Genomic DNA, 23,123 nt, shown 5'->3' on the forward strand with positions numbered 1-23,123 from the left:
CAAGCCATCATCAGCAAGTTCGTCTTCAACACCCTCCTCCTCCCCCTCGTCTGAGTCATCCGAGTCATCCGACCCGGCTGCCGGACCCACAGGCTGACCCTGAATCACAACAAATATGAAGAACAGGAATTGCTTTTTAAAATACTATTTTTATGTTAGTTTTTCTGCCATCCTGATACACAACAAAGTTTGTGACTCACATAAATCCTAGGTCTACACATTGAGCATCTATGGTTAAACTCATTTATTAATCTAAAAACCAGAAACCCAGGATTTTAAATCACATGAGGGATCTACAAAGTAGAGTAGATTCCCCATTATAGAAATGTTCTTTCCAAGGTACAGAAAATGCAGAGTAGACAACAACCATGCAAATGGGGTTAAAGAGAGAAGCATGGGACATGCCTATTATTCCTCCCCCCTCTGTGTTTGTGTTTGTGTGTGTGTGTGTGTGTGTGTGTGTGTGTGTATTTGCATGTGTATTCAGAGAAGCTGAATGTCAAACAGGGGCTGTGCTTCATCTACTTCTAGTTCCTACAGATTGTTCTGTACCAGCCTGCTACCGGCCCTGCAGAAAAAGCAGGGACAACCCCTTTACAAACGGCAAGAGGCTGGAATAAAGCCTGCCAAATTTATTAACATAAAACAGAGCAAAACAAGACACCAACCATGAAACAGGAGCTATGAAACAGGAACTATTCAAGCGGTTGCCTTCAGCAAACCAGCCCTCCCACGCATTCCCCTTTTATACAGTTCAGGGCGTGGCTTCTCTCTGCCTCCTTCCGAGGTGCCCCATTGCCTTCCTCTGTTTACTCCTGATTGACTGCCTCCTGCGTCGGGCGTCCTTGAACAGGACCAGCTATGGGTCATCTTCATGCACGCTGTCAGGCTCACACAGCTGGGTCTGCGTCGTGACCAGGTGGGAGGGGCCTGGCTGAGGGCTCTGCGGAGCCTCAAGGCCATCATCAGCAAGCTCTTCAACACCCCCCTCCTCCTCCTCCTCTGAGTCGTCCGACCCAACTGCCGAACCCACAGGCTGACCCTGAATCACAACACAGATACACTCCTTATACAAATACCTTTACGTGTATGAAAACCTGTAAAAAGTTGCCCGTTCAGCCTTTTTACATTCTTACACTAGAAAGACAAGACTAGTGTCTCAACAGGTCCTTGCAGTACTCTCAAAGCTGATTAAAACAGGGTACGAATTGCAGTGATAATAACATTTCTCAAAAATAAGATTCAGCACTATTCAGCACAGATGGCTTAATAGCATTTAATCAATTATAGCTCTTTGATGGCAAATGCTACATTAACTAATGAGGCCACCTCCTGTCTCATGTGTGAACTGTGTACTTTTTTGCATTTTTGCATTAGATGAACTGTCAGGGATCAGTTTCAGAAACCGGACATAGTCTTATTATACATGTACAATACATTTAGAAAGTATTCAGACCCCTTCACTTTTGTTAATTTTGTTATGTTACAGCCCGATTCTACAGTTGTTGAAATTGAATTTTTCTTATTAATTTACACTAAGTACCCCATGATTTACAAAGTAAAAACAGAATTTTAGAAATGTCTGTAAACCTATTAAAAAGAAAAAATGGAAATATCACATTGGCATAAGTATTTAGACCCTTCACTCAGTTTTTTGTTGAAGCACCTTTGGTAGCAATTACAGCCTTGAATCTTTCTGGGTAAGAGTGATAGGCTTTGCACACCTGGATTGGGGAATTTTTGCCATTCTTCCTTGCAAATCCTCTCAAACTCACTAAATATTTTTTTAAAATTTTTATTCTAGGAGCACAAAGTGATGTTTACAACATACTTTTTCCCCACAGCAACATTCAGTGAGGAAAAAGCCAGTAATTTTAAACAAATGTATCATTAACTTTCTCCATGCACCTAATTTCATACATCTTGCCTTTCATTAGAGAGAAAAGGGCAAATGGTACATCCAATGTCACCAACCTTAGGAAGATGTATAATCCATTTATGTGTTTTGGCAATGATCATCTGGTTTACAATTGCAGAGCCAAACATTTATTATATGCTCAACCTTTAAAAATGTATTAGATTATCAATGTATTTAGATGTCAGTTCCCATTGCCATTTACTATATATATGATATGTTTACCATTATAAGTAAGTGTTATTCCAAAGACACCCAAACCACCAAACTATACTTACCATTTCCCTGAATGCAGTTTCAACAGCTCCCTTGACAAGGCATTCCTGCGAGATCTTCTTTTCCGTAAAGAAGCGAGTAGATGGAGTGCCAGGTGAACCTGGAGCTCCGACACTTCCTCTCAATGAGGCTGCCCGGGTTAGCGTTCTGCTATTGGCATTCATGCTTTCCGGTTCTTCCCCCAGGCAAGTTGGGGGAGGAACAGCAGAGTTTTTCAAGATGTCCACAATCTCCTGCAACTGCTCTACAATATGATGCTGCAGCAACTTGGAGGCTACCACAGCTGCTCCAGATCCAGCATGGCCATCAAATAATGACCAATAATGAAAAGAGATGCAATCCAATTCCTGTTTAAGGAAAGAAGCATTTTTAGGAAATATATTTCATTGACTCTCCCATTAGTAGAATAAAGCAGGTTCATACATTTCCCCAAATGATTGAGATAATTTTGAGGGAGAATATATGGAGAAAATCTAAGCACAACATAATTCTTGATCTAACTCTACAATCTACTTCCCTTGTTTTCTGCTTGTACAAGAACATTTTGTGAACAAACTCTGAAAAACATTCAAAGTTTTATTTTGCACAGATGTGAATATGTCTATATATAATTTGGAGATTTAATCTTAAACTATCAAATCAGCTCAACTCATCTGTTCAAGTTGAATCAACAATTGCATTTGGCTCAGATCCAATTCATACAGGTTTGTCAAGAATCCAGGAGTACCTTTTCTTTAGAAACTCATCAAGCTATTAGGGAACTTTCACTAATAATTCTAAATACCCTACCTAGAATGTCTCACTTGTATTGCTACATGTTAATACAGCACACAGGAAGATCTTTATCACACAGATAAAACAAATGCATTAGGGTGGAGGAACTCTCACCTCCAGCAGCATGTAATTATGCATTATTACACTTTTAGTGTAATAATAATTATGCTATGATTATTCGGTTTCATCATTCCAGACTTGTAGTATGGACTAAAAAACAAAATGCTTTACTTCTAGAGTAATAGTGCCCTCTAGTAGTATGTTTCACAACAGTATTTCCCACATTTTTGAAAAGAAGATAAACTTGTTAAGAAAACACTAGGGTGTGTGTGTGTGTGTGTGTGTGTGTGTGTGTGTGTGTGTGTATGTGTATTCTTGTACAAAAATGTTTATAGGTGAACCAATTGTCTTGCTGGATCACCAAGAAGACACAGAGACTTACTGAATTCTCTTTCAACTGCAATCCTTCCCCATTGGGCAATGACGATCTTCGCTTACTTGAGGAATTTCTGTTTGGTGTTGAATTAGTTGTCCCCATTTTCTTCTTCACCATAAGCACTTCGCAACTTGCTTGGTCCTCATTATGTGTACTTTTCCCTGCATTGATCACCCTATGAAGAAAAAGGAACAATCAAAAGAGTATTTTCAAAAAACCTAGTTTGTTTGTATATATTCAACTCCTTGAAAATTAAATGCCCCACTGAAGAAAACTTTGTAATTTATAAAATTTATAACACATAAAAAAAACATTTTAGGATTTACAGTAGTTCCTGGGCAAGGCAACTCAGATTTGAGAGAAACTCACTTATGAATGCAGTTTGGCATTCATAAGAAGCTCTTTTTAAAATAGAAATTTCATCCAGTGCTTGAGAAATCGGATCTGCAAGATTACTTCAGTGTGACTCCCTCAAACATTAACAAGCCATTCAGAAATTCTGAAGAAGAGAATGAAAAGGCATCCAAAACTTTGAATAATTTGAGATACCATTTTACAACCTGTAAAATATACCTGTAGTCCCAGATATGAACACAAAAATTAAAATGCCAGAAACTCTTAAAATTGCCAAACTTTATGCAATATTAGGATTGCTCTCTAATATCTTATAAGATTTCAGTTGAGTATTTCAAATTCTAGTGATGTTTGATAATTAATTTTAGCCATTTGATATTTTTAATTGCATTGTTATGGTCACACAGTCAGATGTTTAGACCTACCATATTAGGCCCATAATATTTTCTCAAAAAATTAAATGTGTTCCCAGTCCAAAAAATTACTATTTCAAATATGATTATGATTCAGGTATTTTGTTTAGTAAAACCTGAGACATGAAGCTTAATAGTCCACAAACCTTCTTAATAAATGTTGTTAACACCTTTTAAGATATACATTCAACTATCCTAGTGTTTTTTTGTTTGTATATTCATCATTTACTCATAACAATTCATAAATAACCTATCAGAAGGCAAACTTGTGATATTATCCAGTGCGATCCTTTCTAGGTCTGTCGTCTCTAACAGCCCAAGTAATATTCTGAGTCCTATCTTTTTATATTGAAATAGTATCATCCATGATCTCTTTTCAGATTGTAATCAGATGTCACACTGTGCTGTTTATATATTTGTATTAACTTTTTACTATCTTTGTTATGTTACTTAATATGGATTACACTTTTGGCAAAGCCATATCTGTTAGTTATATATTAGTTGTATGTTTAAAAAAACCCAATCTGTTGGTTGTATATTAATTGGCATGAGCATATCTATTTGTACTGTACTTTTTTACTCATTGTCCATTGTTTATAAGTAGCTCGAATAAGGTAAAAAATATTTGTAGAACTTGTTCTTTCTCTTATGTCAGCATATTTAGCCTACCCTGTCTTATACAATGGCACCACAGAATACCACAGCTTCCCAAGAGACTTCAGCCATTTTCTGGCTTACTGACATGTGGTACTTTGATTGTCTTTTTAAAACCAATATAGTTACTGTGTAACTTCATAGGAATGTTCCAAATAGCACCATTTCTTCCTTGATATTTTTGGCATACCAAACTAGAAGTACACTGAGTTTCTTCTCTTATCTTCTAGCCACAAATTTCTTTGTATACCTCACATAAAAGCACCAACTACACTGATTTTTTTCTATACTTATGCATCAATTCCTGCAGACTATATAACAGTTGTCACAATTTAACCACTAATTTCCCAAAGGTTCCAGCACAGTGTGAATATGGAAAAATATTTAGAAGTCATTTGCTCTGAAGGCAAATGACTTCCAATTAACATTTTCACACAACATTTAAGTATTTCCCTCAATTTTATACTTCATGCTGATGGGATCTTATTGTGCTTATGGTTTTATTATGCTTAAGCTTGATATTAGTAGTGTTATTTTGTAGCTATTTTATATAAAATTTTATATGCAAGCAGCTTTATAGATAGAAGCAAGTGTTTCATGTATATTGAAAAAGTAAATGTCTCATGCTAAATATACAGGAGATTGCTTACATGAAAAGAACAAGGTAAGATTCAGTGGTCTAGGAAATAGGGAGGGGGAAGGTGAGTTAGCCTGGATGTGTAAGAGTCATCACCTTAGAATTTGTTTTTCTGTGCTTCCTTACTCCTGGTACAGAGACTTGAATTTTTTTGCTCTGAAAAGTTATAAAAAGTAGAAGTCTCTTTTGGGTGTGCCTTCATCCATCTAAGCCACAGGCCGGCAACCTGTGGCTCCGGAGCCGCATGCAGCTCTTTCAGCTGTCTCCTGCAGCTCCCAGTCCTCCTCCGCCATGTGCAGTCCAGAAAAAAAAAGTGGGACTAAAAAAGTTCAACCAATCAATTCAAACTTCTCACGGAAAAAAACTTGTGAAGTTTGAATTGATTGATTCTTTGGTTTGTGGGACTGTGCACAAACCTCTTTTCTTCTTCAGACTGCACGTGGCGGCAGCGGAGGAAGAGACAGGAAGACTGCTGGAAAGGTGAGTGGGTCGGTCAGATGGGGCATGCGGGGGTGGTGGTGGTGTTTCTGAGCAGCATATGGAGTCTCGGGCGCTGCCAGACCCCCTCCTTCTTTCCCCCCTTCTCTCTCTCTCTCTCTCTCTGTGTGTGTTTGTGTGTGTGTGTGTGTGTGTGTGTGAGAGAGAGAGAGAGAGAGAGAGAGAGAGAGAGAGAGAGAGAGAGAGAGAGAGAGAGAGAGAGAGAGAGAGACCATTGGTTTACCAGTGAGCCACCACCTCATGTTCTGTGCTTGCTGCCTCTCCTGTGGAGATGCGTTTGCGTCTCTCTGTGCCACTCAAAGCCATCCTGCAGTGGTTTCAATCGGCCCCAATCGGCCCCTTCATTGCCAAGCATCCCCATGGAAGTCAAGAAGGGAGGGGGCCAAGAAACTATCTTATAATACAGGAATGGGGAATCGTCAGAGTAATTTAGAAAAGGAAATTAAATCAAAATGTACTCCTTTGCAAGGAGTTTTGAAAAATTGGGATGTTTTGAAACCTCAAGAGGCTGTTAAGTTTAACCCTGTCAAACAACGTCTGGTGGTACTTTGTGTTGATGTGTGGCAGTAAAAATAATCTTTAAGAAGGCAATGTTGAAAAACTTTGTAAACCTCCATTTGGCTAATATATCTGATAACAACTAAAGCCATGGAAGAAAAGAAAAGAAAAATTCAAAGAACTGAAAGCAAGTTTTTTTCCTCTTTTCCCCCCTTTTAATTTGGCTCTTTGGACTATTTAATTCCCCTCTGTTAGACAATGGCGCCATTTACTGTCCTGGGAAATTATCCCTATTGTCAGATGTGAGGAGAGGAGGTTGCTAATTTTCCCCTCCCCCTTCACACCTGCCAAAGACCCCAGGTTCAATATTCATTTTAGTCCTTCCCCACTGTCCTTTGAAGTTGCTGGGAAAAACTGGAAGCAACTGTAAATTAATTAAAAGGGAGGCCTGCTTTGGCCTCAAACCCCAAATTGATAAATGTTTTTACATATTTGGCCATCCAGAACATTAAGCTTGGACTTGGAATGGTGAGAAAAATAAGAGATGGTTAAAGGGTCCTATAAAAACCATGTTTGATTGGAATCACCTCATGATTTTTCTCACTTCTTGCAGGACAAGTCACACGTCTAAAAAAAAAAGTTGTCTTAATAGTATCTGTGCATATATGTCTGTGTTGTTGTGTCTGGTTTCCAAGACTTGGAAGAGGGTCAAAACCCTCTCTGATAATGACAAGGCCTAATTTAAAGATAAATGGTTTGCCTGGAGAAAGTATGAAATGAAATATCTGTATGTGAAATTGTTTATGCAAGCAGTCAGAATGGAAGTGAATGAGTTAAATCTGTTGATATGGAAATGTGTGTCAGCCCTCAAACCCTCAGCCCCAGGCTGAGTAAATTGCAGATTTTGTTGTTTTTGTTGTTGTTGTGAGAGAATTCATGAAAAATGCATGTGAAGGAGAGAAAACTATTTTATGGTCAGATTTTTGTGTAATTTCTTCTTCTTTTTCCTGTCTCCTTTTTCGCTGGCTGTTGCTTTAAGAGCGAGAGATACAGATAGGAAAAGGGGGGGCTGCTCAGTTTAACTATTTTTTTTCCTCTGCTTAGAATTTTAATCTGAGGAAGGCGGGGTGGATGTGAAATTTAATGCCCATTTTTGCAGTTTCAGCTTGCATTTTTTTCTGGAAAGAGGAGACAGTAATTGTTGGACAATCTTTTGTGGAAATCTTTTGAGTTTTAGTTAGATCTATATATTCATCAACCAAAAGAAATGACTCTGAATTGTTTTGCTTAGATTTGTAAATGTTTTAACCTACTTAATAGAAATTTGCTTCCATCTGAATGAAATCTGATTAAATTGGAATTTGACTAAATTTAAATTAAAAGCAATACTAGGGTTTGATACAAAACTTTAGCTTTTGGAATAGCCTAGTAGTGGCTTATTTCAGTAACTCAGAATATCTCATTAAGCTTGTTTATTTTTTTTGTGGAGTTGCTTTTTTTTCTTTTTTTTCCTTTTATGTTTTTATGTCTGTATGCAGGACACACTGATAGAAAATAATATCTAAGAGAATTGAAGGAATTGTAATTCAATCCTTGCCTAAAACGAAGAAGGAGTTGAGAAAACTTTTGGGATTATAAATAGCTATGTTGTTTTAACTAAAGATTTCTATGCAAAACTGTTAGAAAAAAAAGAGCTTATGTTAACAAACGCAAGCAGAGTTTGGTGAGCGCTGCTTTGTTGGCTATTTATTAAGTAATTTGTTTGTAAATACGGACAAAGGAATGGCTTGGGGAGGGGGTTTGACCAGAAGTGGGGGAAAAGAAGCAGCCAGTGGCATTTTTGTCTAAAATTGGCATTTGGGGAAGTCTTGGTGGCTAGCATTTCTTATCAAGTGTGGGTAATTTTGAATCAGAAAGCCGAAAGGAGGAAAACACTTGTTCATAGATGCAATAGTAGATGGGGAGGAGAAAATGTGAGTGGAGGCTGGAAGAATTTCCTTCCCTTAGTCAGCTCAAACATGTGGATTTTATGCCTTATGGCAGCTCTGAGGTTGTTAATAAGGGAGAAGGAGAATATATACACTGACTCCAAGTATGCTTTATGGAGTCTTGAATAAAGAAGAGGATTGATTAATAGTAAGGGGAAAGAGTTGGCTCATGTAAAATTGATAGAAGATGTACTTGTGGAAGAAGAAAAGAAAGAAGTTAGTAAGTGGTAGAAGCGAAGTGAAGGAATGGATAATAGAAGGAAGAAGCAGGAAAGTTGCTTTTAAGTTGCACAGACTTGTGAATTGCATGCATTAAGCAGGGAGACTGCCATTAACGTGGTCAGCTCAAACATATGATGGAAAGAGAGAAAAATGGAAAGTAGAAGAAAGTGAGAGGTGGATGTTGCCAGATGGGAGACAGATGTTGAATAAAGCAATAGCTAGGACACAGAAACAGCCACTGAAGGGAGGGATGGTTGATATTTTTCTATGGTTAATGGTTGATTAATATATGACATGTAAATGAGTACCGGTAAATAAAAAAGCTCTACAACATTTAGTGGTGAGGCTATTTCAGTATGGGCCTCAACTGGAAAGCTGTCTTTGTCCCTTTGAAATGATGTATGGGAGGCTTTTGTTACATGAAGTTTTAAGAATCTCAATGAAGAAGAGAAGAAAGTTACTCAGTATTTGCATAATCTGGCACAGGTTTGTCTTCTATCTCAGTACAAGCCCAGGCTGCCCTACCACCTGTCTCTGGCCATTGTTGTTTCTGGAGAGTGGGTTCATGTGAAAAGAACTGTCACCTAGAAATACCAGTCCTGAGTGGTCCCAACCATGCTAAGTCCTCCTGATCTCAACTGCAGCGAGAGTGAAGGAATCAAGGCGTGAGTCAATGGAAAGTCCCATCATTCCCTCTCCAGTGACAAGCTCTGCAGCTGGATGGCCTGAAAGTGACATTTTGACCTGCCTCACCTGTTGAATTGTTTCCATCTAAGTAGGAGAAAAACCTCAATGGATTGGACTACCCTGGAAATTGTGTTCCTAGAAACTGGACTACGTACTGCAATATTTTTATTCTGCTACTATTGTTTCCCTTGTACCTTCTTTGGTAGAAGGAAGGACCATGGGCCCAATACTTACAGGAACAAAAGGGAGTTGTGTTTATAACAAGTCTACATATTCCACTTGCAAAGGGGGAATAGGGTCACTTGTTATGCTCCTGTCAATACAGTGAAGCTTTACCAACAACTTCAAATGTGGACATATGGAGAGACATACAGACACTACCTCTTGGGGAAGAATAACACAAAATTTATGGACAAGTGCCAGAATCTTCTTTGACGCATCTAATGCTTTTGACTATAATCAAGCTACATGGACTAAGTGTGGAGACAGGCCTACTCATTTAATGCCAAATATGTTTGCACATCCTACATAACCTGGCATAATCAAAGGATTCCTGCAACCCGGTGTGCTTCGAGATAACCAGACCAGCAGATTTCTCAGCATCATTTGTACTAGCTATCGATTGAACCAGATACAAATATAGGTTCAAGTTGATTTTCATGAACTGGAAACCACAAGTGAGATTCCCTCAGTATCAAAGAATCTTTTTATTGATCTGGCCCAAAAGAATTATTTCATTTCTAAATGTGACTGTTACATGTGAAGGCACTAACATGGGGAAACAATGGCCATGGGAAGCTCGAGAGATTCAATTGGAGAACATCACTTCTTATTTTAATTTGACCTGGAAAGAAAAGGACCGTCCAACCAAATGGGCCCTCCATTCCATCATTGTGGTCCTAAATTGCATTATTAGACCCCAGTCTGACATTAAATACAAGGAATATGTCCCAGAAATCACTGACAGAATGCGAACATTGGCTCATGTCCCTGTCCAGATATGGACAGAAGCACTGGATGTTGGAGGATGGTTTTCGGGAATATTTGATAATTGGAAAAGGATATTGTTCATTGTGGTCTTGGCCTTGGGAGGGTTGTTGTGTATACCATCCCTTATCCCGCTTGTTCAGAGAATTGTTAGATCCACTATATCTGGACTAACTTTTGCTGTCACTCCTATCTATAATGATAAACCAGCTAAAGCAGGGGTGTCAAACTCAATTTCACTGAGGGCCGCATCAGCATTGAGGTTGCCCTCAGGGGGCCGGGTGGGTATGGCCAGGGTGGGCGTGGCCTACTGGGTGGGCGTGGCTAGAGTGCGTATGGCTTAATGGGTGGGCGTGGCCAGCTCTACATCATTCGCATCAAGGGTGCCTATGGGGGCCTGGGCAGGAGTGGGACAGATCTGGGGGTCTCTGGCAGAAGGAGGGTCTCTGGGCCAGGGCCAAGGCAGTGGGGGCCGTTCCCTCACTGTTTCCAGGATGGCTTCGCGGGCCACATGAAACCATTTCGCGGGCCGGATCCGGCCCCCGGGCCTTGTGTTTGACATGTCTGAGCTAAAGCAATGATTTTAAGATCATTACCTTCTGATTACATTCCCCTCTTCAAGAGTCCCTAAGCCTATTGGACTTTATCGAAAAGAAAGGGAGGATTGAAGGGATCTTATTGTGCTTATGATTTTATTACGCTTAAGCTTGATATTAGCAGTGTTATTTTGTAGCTATTTTATATAAATTTTTATATGCAAGCAGCTTTATAGATAGAAGCAAGTGTATATTGAAAAAGTAAATGTCTCATGCTAAATATACAGGAGATTGCTTACATGAAAGGAGCAAGGTAAGATCCAGTGGTCCAGGAAATAGGGAGCAAGGTAAGATCCAGTGGTCCAGGAAATAGGGAGGGGGAAGGTGAGTTAGCCTGGACTGATGTGTATGAGTCATCACCTTGGAGTTTGTTTTTCTGTGCTTCCTTGCTCCTGGTACAGAGACTTGAATCTCTTTGTTCTGAAAAGATATAAAAAGGGGAAGAAGTCTCTTCTGGGTGTGCGTGCCTTCATCCCTCTAAGCAGCCACAAAGAGAGAAAAGGTTACCCATCTCTGTCTTGGCCAAATAAAGTTGTTTTCTTTGCTGAAACCTCGGCTCAGGAGTTGCTTTGGCTGTTCAAAATTCCTGAGTAGCCCAGAGAAGTTTGTGAGGCTAGGTTGCCAGCAATGGGGAGGGCACGGTTTCGTCGTGATGCATCCGGCCCGCGGACAGGCAGTTTGACATGCCTGGGCTAGGTGGAAAACCTTACAATGCATTCTACTTTGTTTATATTTTTCAAAGTCTAATTTAAAAATTAATTTTTAAAAATTAACTTAAAAGTTTTGTTTTGCTTAATTCTTACAAAAATGTAGACTGCAAATACAGTAGGAACTAGTAATTAGTTATGCTGCATCATTTCAAAGGTTCTTTTGATTTTTTTTTAAATGATAATCTGATTTTTACTTGGTGTGGATAGATGTCTTTCAGTTTGTTAAAGTTATGCATTTTTAAAACAATGTATTTTAAGTAACTTGATTAAAGCATAGGTAACTTGATGCCTCCCTGACAGTTTAAATCAGAGCTTCCAAAATATGTTGTTATTGACAGTAATTGATGCCTACTCCAATGCTCATAGCATTCACAATCCTATGCAAATGATAAAAATAAACCTAATGCAGCACAATTCTTGTGCACTGAAAACATATTGAATCCTATACAGTATTAAAAACAAAAGGTTGCAAAACATCTTGCATATAAATAATGTTGGAAGTTAAATCTGACCATATCTTATTCAAAGCCAGGAGGGAAACACAGACCAAGGAAAACTTTGAGGCAGGCTGCAATTGGAAAGGAGATTTATTGGCCCAGTAATAGCAGTGACAGCAGCAAGCATTTCTGGATGCAGCTGGCAAATTGGTCTGGTCAGTAGATGAGTTTTTATATATTTTTGGGGCTTTATAATTGAGATGAATGAGTCTCTGTGTCCTTTATTATTTAATTGTGTTGCAAGATTTCTATTATGATCTGCAAGGTCTTGACCAGCCCTAAAGATAAAAGGTAAATGCAAATCCTAGGGTGTTTGTCTCCCTGATCTAATCCTGTCAGTCAGTTTCAGCACTTGATCTATTCTGCCATCTATTTGGAGATTGTTTTAGCCAAGTCCGATTTTACAATGTATACATTGTTTTATGAATGAAAGTTAATTCCCTTAAGCTTTGCCTGCAGGCTGTTTTAGTGGAGGAAAGATTAGGGCTGCTTTCTGCCTGTATTAAGGAGATTTTTCTCTTTTTCTCCTTTAAGGGAAATATTTTACTACGTTTCTTTTCTTATTCTGTGGAATATTTTATTCGGGGTGGGGGGGGGCTTCCTACAATAATATTTATTACAAATGATGAAACTGTCTCACTCAACTAAACATGTATCTCTGTATCTGTATTCATACCAGGGAACACTTCCTGCAAAATATACATAATGGTGTCCTTATCCCATATTTATGCCTTCCAATATTTATCTAAACTCAAATTTCTATATTGCATCAAATTCTTTTCTATAACTTTTGAATTGACTTTGAATTTACATTTTAAATGGAACATTAATCCAAAGAAATCCATATTTTCTGACAGTAACTCACAACTGATGAATGGGACCCATTTGAAATAGTATTAATAACTAGAAATATTAAGAAATTTCAGGATCCTAAAATAAGAAACATTCAAATCATTAGTTTCATATTTTATCTTAAAAATAATTAGGCTTAGGATTGCTCTGAACTCATTAAGCATCATAACAATGATTACAAGGCATTAGCCTAGTTCCGTCCCCTCTAAAAAAACTTTTTGATGAAGAAGCATTTCTTCTACCCACCTAAACAAATGATGTATTCTTTCAGGTATTTTCTTTGGACTTAAAGCTGCTTAATCTGAACAAGATTTATTTCTTTTCAAACTGAAGTGAATACCGTATTTTCCGGCGTATAAGACGACTGGGCGTATAAGACGACCCCCGACTTTTGAGAAGATTTTCAAGATTTTTCGTCCTATACGCTGGAAAATACTTACATGCCAGTTGCCAAGTGTCTGACACAAGCCCGATTCAGACCCGTCTGATGCAGATGGTGCAAAGCCCTGCCGGTTCCCGCCCGACGCCGGACGGCTCCACCGGTGCCGCCTCGAGAGGGAAGGGCGTGAGGTGCCTGCCACGGCTCCCCGAGGACTCCTTAGCAGCCGGGGAGCGCGCCCATGCGCAGGACTGCCCTGCCGGCTCCCGCCCGACGCCAGCCTGCCCTGCTTCCTCCACAGTGAGAGGGGAGGGCGTGCCTTCCCGAGCTCGTCGACTTGCAGCCACGCCAGAACCGAAAGGGGCTTTTCCTTCCACCCACCCTTTGGAATAAACGCAAGAGCTCCCGGGGTCTGGCGTTTGCAAGGGGGAGGGGAAGGGGCTTAGAGGCTCTTGGGGGTGGGAAGGGAGAGTCACGTTGGAGGGGGGACTGGACTAAGGAGGCTTGAAGTTGCTTTGCAAGAACGGGGGCGCTCGATTGATTTATGTACTATTTTCCGGCGTATAAAATGACTGGGCATATAAGACGACCCCCCCCAACTTTTGAGAAGATTTTCATGGGTTAGAAAGTCATCTTATATGCCGGAAAATACGGTATTTCCACTAAGAAACCAGATATGTGATTTGTGTACAATTGGAGATTAAATTATTAAAGGAACTTTAATATTTTTTCATTTATACATGAGGGATACAAAATGGACAGCCTGACAGAATTTCTTTTTCCAAGCCTCAACAACTGGCTTTTTTAACTTTTTGGAGGCAATTCAATTGGTGTCTTAAGCTTTTGTGCCTCTAACATCTCCCCAACTGGGGCAACTTTGGGCCTTGGGTCAACTTAAAACAGGATTCATCATGAGGCAGGTGAAAGATACGCATTTCTGTTCTACCAATATTTTGTCTCATTCATTCCTTGTTACTTAATACAGTACTTTAAATAATATGCCCATGCACTAATAATAGGAAACAGTACTAAAATATAATATACAATTTGCTTTGAGACAAAGTGAGTATGTACTTTATAATACTGTAGAACACTATAGTTTAAAAGACTTCAAAAGATTCAGTTCTAAAACTCTTACCTGAAAAGCCTATCAAGGGGAAGTAAAATATTTGGGGGACCTCTTTTTTAGTTGCTCACTCAAGGAGCTCCAAAATACACCGAGCAACTTTGTCCTTAGATAGTATTACTCAAAACAGCTTTGCAAATTATTCCAGAACAGATGTTACACAAAGCTATTGGTATGAATACAACATTGTTTCTCAAAAACATTGAAGTAGGAGGATCCTTCTGAAGGCTCACATGACTGCTTTGAAAGTTGTCCTACTTATGCACACATGTGCATGCACTAAAACACTTCTGCAACTATTCTCAGTGAAATGAGAGTACATACATACATACCCATATGCAGAAAGCCATACTTCTCAGGAAAACTAAAGGTGTCTTGGTTTTATTTGCACTATTCTGGAGTTAGGCTATATGGAAGAGGAGCCAGAAATTCAGGATGCATCAGAACTACTGAAATCTGCAAATCAGAAAGTTCTCTTCCCTTTTTGTTCCTCTTTAGACATCACTATTTCAATCACTCAATCAATATGAGATTTATCCACTTGTACCTTATTTTATGTATGATTATTGTAAAAATACATTCTGTTCAGTTAGTAGAATACCAGCCATGCAGTGCAATTGTATGTCTATAGAAAAATCAAAGCCCATTAATTTCAGTGAGACTTATTTCCCAGATAAGTTGCAATCAGTTCAAGCAAGCACATATTTAGCTGTAAAACTATCAATAAACTTTTCTTTACAAACTAATATATATTGCAGTTGATCATTAAAGTGCCCAAATGATAATTTGATATCATTCATATGAGGAAACAGAAATGACCATGGTCAGATTGTGAAACTTTTTTTAAGGCTATATCAATTTCAGGTGTAAGGACCTACCTCAACCAAGCCACCCAAGAAAGCAGAACTCTTGAAAACTGTCTCAAAAGGAACTTTTATTAGGGGTTAGTGATAGCAGGGAAAACAAAGCGAGATCTGGAGGAAAAACCCGTGCAAGTAGTATATTAAAAGCAATATTATTACTCTTCCCCCCAGGGTCCCAGGGTCCGTTTGAAATCCAGCCAATCCACAGGCGGCATAGTGTTTTAGTAACTAGCTCTGTTGGTGCGCTCTTTAAGGTCTCTCTCGCTTTTGTTTCCTTCTGCCTCCAAATGCCAACCATCTCTTAGATAAGGGAGATGCATTCTTTCTCCTGATGGAAAAGCACAGTGGCCAGACAGTGCAAAGCATCCGCACGGTATCCCCCCTCCCAATAGAATGGCAAGCTCCAAATAATGGGTTACACAAGCAGGTGTTTCTTTGGGGACCTGACATACAGCCCTCCTAGAAAAATGACATGTCCACCTGCTGAACATAGAAAGTGGGTGAGGGGAAGAAACAAACAAAACAATCACATTGCTCAGGTTTGTCAGGATACTTAGCATGAAAACGTTTAAGTAACCTAGGTGCCCTAATATGTTTTTATATACCCATTCATTTTCAGAGGATGGAAGATCCCAGCCACCAAATATTGTGTGGAAACATGATATTTGTGTGAATCCAAAATGTCTCGTACTTCAAAATGTTGTTCACACCTTGATGAGAGGTGCTGGTAGTCTAAGCTTAGAAGTAGTTTCAGGTTTGAGTAAACTACAATGGAAAAGAGGGTGGACTTATCGTAGGCTCTTAGGGAGCTCTAATTCAACATTACTGGGTTGATGATGCGTTTAATAAGAAAGGGCCCTACAAACGAGGATCCAATTTTTTGGAAGATTGTAGAGATAAGATATTGTTGCCATTACGGAAATTTGGTGGGATGAAACCCACAGATAGAGGGATTTAAATTATTTAAAAGAAACAGATCAAATAAAAGAGGAGGTGGAGTTGCTCTCTATATAAGAAATAACTACATCTCTACATAAATAGAGCACAACAATGATGAAAACTGTCTTGAATGCATTTGGGTCAATATAAAGGGGGGGAAATGTCATTGCCATAGGTGTATACTATAGGCCATCCAACCAAACAGAGGAAATAGATGAACTTTTCGCTAGTCAGCTAACTAAAGTATGTAGGAAGCACATCACAATAGTAATGGGGAACTTTAATTACCCTGATATCAACTGGGAGACAAACTCTGCACCAAGTGGAAGATCAAACAGATTCCTGACAAACCTAGCAGACAACGTTGTAGAGAAGGGTACCAGGGGATCAGCCATATTGGACTTAATTCTCACTAACAGAGATGAAATGATAGAAGGTGTTGAAGCCACAGGAACCTTGGGGGAAAGTGATCATGCAATTTGGAATTCAACATTATGAAAGCAGAAGTAATAGAACATAGTCAAACTAGAGTCTTGGACTTTAAGAGAGATAATTTCAATAAACTTTGAGAGAACCTGGGAAGAATTCCACACATGAGAATCCTCAAGCGGAAAACAACTCAAGAAGCTTGAGAAATTTTGAAAAGTGAGATTATAAAAGCCCAGTCTAGCACAATACCAATGGAGAAAAATAACAGCTCTCAAAAGAAACCAGCATGGCTGCATAAAGAACTGATAAATTGAAAGAAAAAAAGGACAAGTAAAAAAAGTGGAAAGAGGGGCACATAACTAAGGCAGAATATCAGCAAATAGCCTGACCTTGAAAAGATGAAGTAACGAAACCTAAGGCTCAAAATGAACTAAGGCTTGTGACAAAAGTCAAATATAACCCAAAAAAGCTTCTTTCAACATGTAAAAAACAAGAAAAAAGTTAAGGAAATGATTGGTCCATTAGTGGGAGAAAGTGACAAGAAGGTGACAAGCAACAGGGAGAAAGCAAAACTATTTAACTCATTTTTTGTATCCGTCTTTACACAAAAGGAAAAAATAGTCCAACCTATCAAAAACAGTACCGTAAAAACAGAATAAAAACACAAGTTAAGATAAGCAAGAAAATGGTAAGTGAACACCTGTCCAGCCTAGATCAGTTCAAATCACCAGGACCAGATGGATTACACCCCAAGAATCTCAAGGAACTGGCAGATGTGATCTCAGAACCACTGAACTATATTTTCAAAGATCCTGGAGCACTGGGGATACCAGAGGACTGGAAAAAGAACTGATGTAGTCCCCATCTTCAAAAAAAAAGAGGAAAAATGTATCTAGGAAACTATAAACCTATCAGCCTGACCTCAATACCTGGGAAGATTTTGGAAAAGATAATCAAACAATGAATCAGCAAACACCTAGAGGCAAATGAAGTCCTTACCAAAAGGGTTTGTCAAAAACAGATCATGCCAGACAAATCTTATTGCATTCTTTGACAAAAGTGACAGAATTAGTGGATGAGACGAATGCTGTTGATATAATTTACTTGGACTTCAGTGAGGCATTTGATAAAGTGGATCACAACCTACTACTTGATAAGATAGAAAAATGTGGGTTGGACAGCATCTTCACCATATTGATTCATAGCTGGCTCCCTGGATGTACTCAGCATGTGGTCCTCAATGGAACTGCATCTACATGGAGGGAAGTGTGTAATGGGGTGCTCCAGGACTCTGTTCTGGGCCCAGTGCTCTTCAACATCTTCATCAATGATTTGGATGAGGGAATAGAGGGGGAACTCATCAAATTTAAAGACGACACCAAGCTGGCAGGAATAGCCAACACTCCAGAATATAGGCTTAAGATACAGAAGGATCTTGACAGACTTGTGCATTGGCGGTATCCAATAAAATGAAATTCAATTGTGAAAAAAGTAAGATTCTACATTTAGGCAAGAAAAACTAAATACACAGGTACAGTATAGATCTGCAACCCGCGGCTCCGGAGCCACATGCGGCTCTTTCAGCCGTCTCCTGTGGCTCCCAGTTCTCTGCCATGTGCAATCCAAAAAAAAAGTGGGACTAAAAAAGTTCAACCAATCAATTCAAATATGCAGGGTAGGTGCATATGTTGCCTTGGCTCCACTCTTCAGTCAAACCCTTTTCTGCACATGCGCGCATGTACACATATGCGCACACATTTTTTGCGGCTCCCAGTTTTTCCTTTTTTGAGGGAACCGGTTCCGAGTGGCTCTTTCACTGTTTCAGGTTGCTGACCCCTGGTATAGATGGTACCTTGCTCAATAGTAGCAACTATGAGAGAGATCTTGGAGTCCTAGTGGACAAACACTTAAAAATGAGCCAGCAGTGTGTTGCAGCTGCCAAAAAAGCCAACACAGTGCTAGGCTGCATTAACAGAGGGATAGAATCGAGATCACATGAAGTGTTAATACCATTTTACAATGCCTTGGTAAGGACACACTTGGAATACTGCATCCAGTTTTGGTCACCACAATGTAAAAAAGATATTGGGACTCTAGAAAGAGTACAGAGAAGAGCAACAAAGATGATTAAGGGACTGGAGGCTAAAACATATAAGGAACAGTTGCAGGATTTGGGTATGTCTAGTTTAATGAAGAGAAGGACGAGATGTGAAATGATAGCAGTGTTCCAATATCTCAGGGGTTGCCACAAGGAAGAGCGACTCAAGCTATTCTCCAAAGCACCTGAAGGCAAAAGAAAAAGTAATGGATGGAAACTAACCAAAGAGAGAAGCAACCTAGAACTAAGGAGAAATTTCCTGACAGTTAGAACAATTAATCAGTGGAACAAACTGCCTAAAGAAGCTGTGAATGCTCCAACAATGGAAGTTCTTAAGAAGAGATTGGACAGCCATTTGTCTGAAATGCTATAGTGTTTCCTGCCTGAGCAGAGGGTTGGACTAGATAACCTCCAAGGTCCATTATCATCATCATCATCATTATCATCATCATCATCATCATTGCAAGTATTTGGTAAAGAAATACACCTTGTCTCCAACCTTAAAAGGTGTTTGCTCCACCCTCCTTTTGTCTGCCTGAGCCTTATAGGCTTCTCTAGCCTCATCTAAGGCCTTTCGCACTACCGGCTGTTTAATCCACTTTTGCAAAGAGGGAATGTCACGTTCTTTAGTGGGTAATTCAGGCATGTGGACAAATGTCTGACCATTTCCAACATGGAAAGGGGTGAAACCAGTACTCAAATTCACAGCATTATAAGCAACCTCAGGAAAAGATAACAAATCAGTCCAATTATCTTGTTGATAGTGTACTGTTCTAGAACTAGGGTACTGTTCTAGAACTGAGCTCAGTCTCTCTATCCCTCCATTCGTTTGAGGATGATGACAAGATGACAACCCGACTAGAACCCAAAAGGTCCAGAAAAGTCTTCCAGAACGTGGAGGTGAACTGGACCCCCATCTGAGATAATTCATTGTGGGGCTCCATGAAACTGATATATGTGTTGCACAAAGAGTTTAGCCAGAGTTTTGGCCATTGGGATCTTCAGGTACGAGATGAAATGGGCCTGCCTAGAGAACACCTAATCATAACCACCTAAATAACTGTATTTCCAGCACTTTCAGGAAGCTCCACAATAAAATCCATAGAGATCTCTCTCCAGGGTGCTGAAGGGCTTGCTACTGGCTGGAGTAGCTCTGGAGTTTTTCCCTGTCGCTGCTTAGCTGTGGCCCATGTGGGGCAGCAGGCCACATAGCTCTCTATGTCCTTTCTCAAAGAGTGCCACCAGAATTGTCTCTTAACGAGGTGCAGGGTTTTGATGAAGCCAAAGAGCCCAGCAATCTTTGAATTGTGTCCTGCTTGCATCACTCTCAGTCTTATTGCTGCTGGAACATAATTTTTTTCTCCTACCTAAGCCAGATCATCCTTTATTACACACAAATTCTTATGGGTTTGAAACCACTCATCGGTTTCCAATGCTTTCTTGAACTCTTGGGCCTCTGTTTTGTCTATTGACACTGTAGCCCTGATTTGTGCTCTAGTAGTGACAGGTGCTGCTAACTGTTTAGGAGTTAGAAATGGTTTAACTACTTCAGATATCACACTGTTATATTGTGGCATTCTGGACAGGGTGTCTGCCAGAAAATCCTTCCCCCAGGGAGATAATAGATGGTAAAATTGAACCAGTGGAAATGCTAAGACCACCTTGCTTGCTTAAGGGAGAGTTTCCTAGGGGTTTTCATAGCTTCAAGATTCTTATGATCAGCCATACTTGAAACAGTATTTTATTCCCCTCTAGGAAATGCCTCGTTTAGGAGAGCCCATCATACTGCATAGGCTTTCTTTTCCAAGGCCGCCCACCTCTGTTCAGTTTCAGATAACTTCTTGGAGGTGTAGGCACAGGGTTGTAATTGGCCTTCCTTACTTCTTTGGAGGAAAACTGCTCCTACAGCCACATCACTAGCATCAGCCTGAATAACAAAAGCCTCCTCCAGGTCCAGTGTCAACGCTGCTAACATCGGATGTTCTTGCTTTGACAAAAGGTGAAGCAGCAGCTATTTTATATTTCTACTTGTGTATCACTTTTAGAGTTAGAGTTAAATGAAGATGGGAGAGGGGAGGAAGAATATGGATGGGGGATTAGTTAGACATAATAACATAGCAGCAGAGCACTTTCAAGGTTGTATGTAATAAGAGATGATAAGAATTGGCCCAGATGGGCTTCTGGCAGAACTATACAAAAGTTTGCAAGAGATACTAAGCGATCCGTTGAAAGATGTTTGTAACGGGCTTTTAATAGAAGCTAAAATGCCAGTGACGTGGATTAATACCAAAAGACGATCCAGATCTGACTCAGATTAAGAATTACAGACCGATTTCACTACTTAATGTGGATTATAAAATTTTCACTTCAATAATGGCGGAGAAATTGAAGAAATATTTGGTTGAATTTATACACCTGGACCAAAACGGCTTTTTACCAAAGAGACAAATTAAAAACAACTTAAGAATGATAATAGATATACTGGAATACTATGAATTACATCTAGGGAAATAAATGGCATTAATATTTTTAGATGCTCAGAAGGCTTTTGATAATCTTTCATGGCAGTTTCTAATTTATCAACTACAAGCAATGGATTTCGGACAGAACTTCATAAATATGGTAAAAACAATATATAGTAAACAAACTGCCAAAGTAATGGTGAACGGAGATTGTACTGAAAGTTTTGAAATAAGGAAAGGCACAAGGCAAGGATGTCCTCTGTCCCCTCTGCTATTCATTTTTACTTTGGAAGTTTTAAATCGAAATATAAGACAAGATACAGAAATTAGAGGTTTGGAGTTGAAAGCTGAAACATATAAATTACAAGCATTTGCTGATGATTTGGTATTCATTTTGGAAGATCCTTTGAAGATGATTCCAAAATTGTGGAAGAAATTGGAACAATATGGTGAAGTAGCGGGATTAAAAATTAATAAGGAAAAACTAAAATAATAGTGAAAAATGTTACGGATAAGCAAAAAAATTGATTATCAGAGGTGACAGAAGTACACATAGTGAAAAAGGTAAAATATTTGGGTATATATTTATCAGCCAAATGTTCAACATTAAAAGACAACTATATAAGACTATTGAAACAAGTAAAGTTAGACCTGGAAAAATGGAGGAATTTAAAATTGTCATTACTAGGAAGGATAGCTACAATTAAAATGAATATATTGCCTAAGATTTTATTTTTGATTCAGACAATTCCGATAAAACTTGGGGGACTTTTTTTTAAAGAGTTGGACTCTTTAGTTTTGAAGTTTATTTGGCAGGGGGGGGGGAAACTAGAATAAAAAAGAAAACTTTGCAAGATACTAAAGAAAATGGGGGTTTTGGTTTACCTGAGTGGACTTTGTATTATCAAGCATCAGTATTGACATGGGTGAAAGAATGGATAATGCTTAGGAATAAAAGGTTGTTATGCTGGGAGGGACTTGACTTACAGTTGGGATGGCACGCGTTTTTATGGTATGGGAAAAACAAAATTCATAGATATTTCCAAAACCACTGTATTAGAAATGCTTTGATAACTGTATGGAAAAAAATCAAAATGAAAATATATGCAAAAATTCCAGGGTGGTTATCAACAATTGAAGCTTTTTCACATGTAAACTTGTTAGATTTTGAAAAAACGTGGACATATAAAGATATTTTAAATATTGATGGGACATTAAAATCAAAGCAAGAACTGGAACATCAGGGTATCAACATGTCATGGTGGGTACGTTTACAAATACAAAATAGATATGAAAAAGATATGAAAATGTATGGATTTTATAAAGAACAAAACGTGTTTGATAAGATATTACTAACTTCTGATGAAAAATTAATTAAAAAATTGTATATTTTTTTGTTAACTTTAGAGATGGAAAGTGAACAAATTAAGGGGACAATGGCAAGATGGGCAGAGAATTTTGGTTATACTATAGAGTTAGAAGAATGGCAAAAATTATGGGAGAGAAATTACAAATTGACAATGTCAACTGCAAAGAAAATCTGTATAAAATGTTTTATAGATGGCATTTACCTCCAGCCAGATTAGCAAAAATGTTTAAAAATGTATCAGGCAAATGTTGGAAATGTAAACATAATATAGGTACATATTATCATATTTGGTGGACATGTGATAAAGTAAAAGCTTATTGGAGAAAAATACATGCTTGGCTAGAAAATATATTAGGAGAACATGTAGCATTTAATCCCGAATTATTTTTATTAGGTATATTACCAGAAAAGACTGATAAACAAAACACATACTTGGTTCTGCATATCATAACCGCAGCAAGAAT

At 38.8% G+C, this 23,123-nt stretch overlaps 1 protein-coding gene across 1 annotated transcript in view; it reads right to left on the reverse strand.

Moving 5' to 3' along the window:
- Positions 1–23,123, reverse strand: part of PPM1H (protein phosphatase, Mg2+/Mn2+ dependent 1H) — a 114,512-nt gene that overhangs the window by 61,017 nt on the left and 30,372 nt on the right. Inside the window, exons 2-3 of the mRNA XM_081330952.1 lie at positions 3,408–3,576; positions 2,194–2,538 (exon numbers count right to left, since the gene is read on the reverse strand). Coding sequence (XP_081187078.1) covers positions 2,194–2,538; positions 3,408–3,576 — 514 coding nt within the window. The remainder of the gene's footprint in view (positions 1–2,193; positions 2,539–3,407; positions 3,577–23,123) is intronic.

The sequence above is a fragment of the Vipera berus genome (genome assembly GCF_964194415.1).
Source record: "Vipera berus genome assembly, chromosome: 6".
Taxonomy (NCBI): domain Eukaryota; kingdom Metazoa; phylum Chordata; class Lepidosauria; order Squamata; family Viperidae; genus Vipera; species Vipera berus.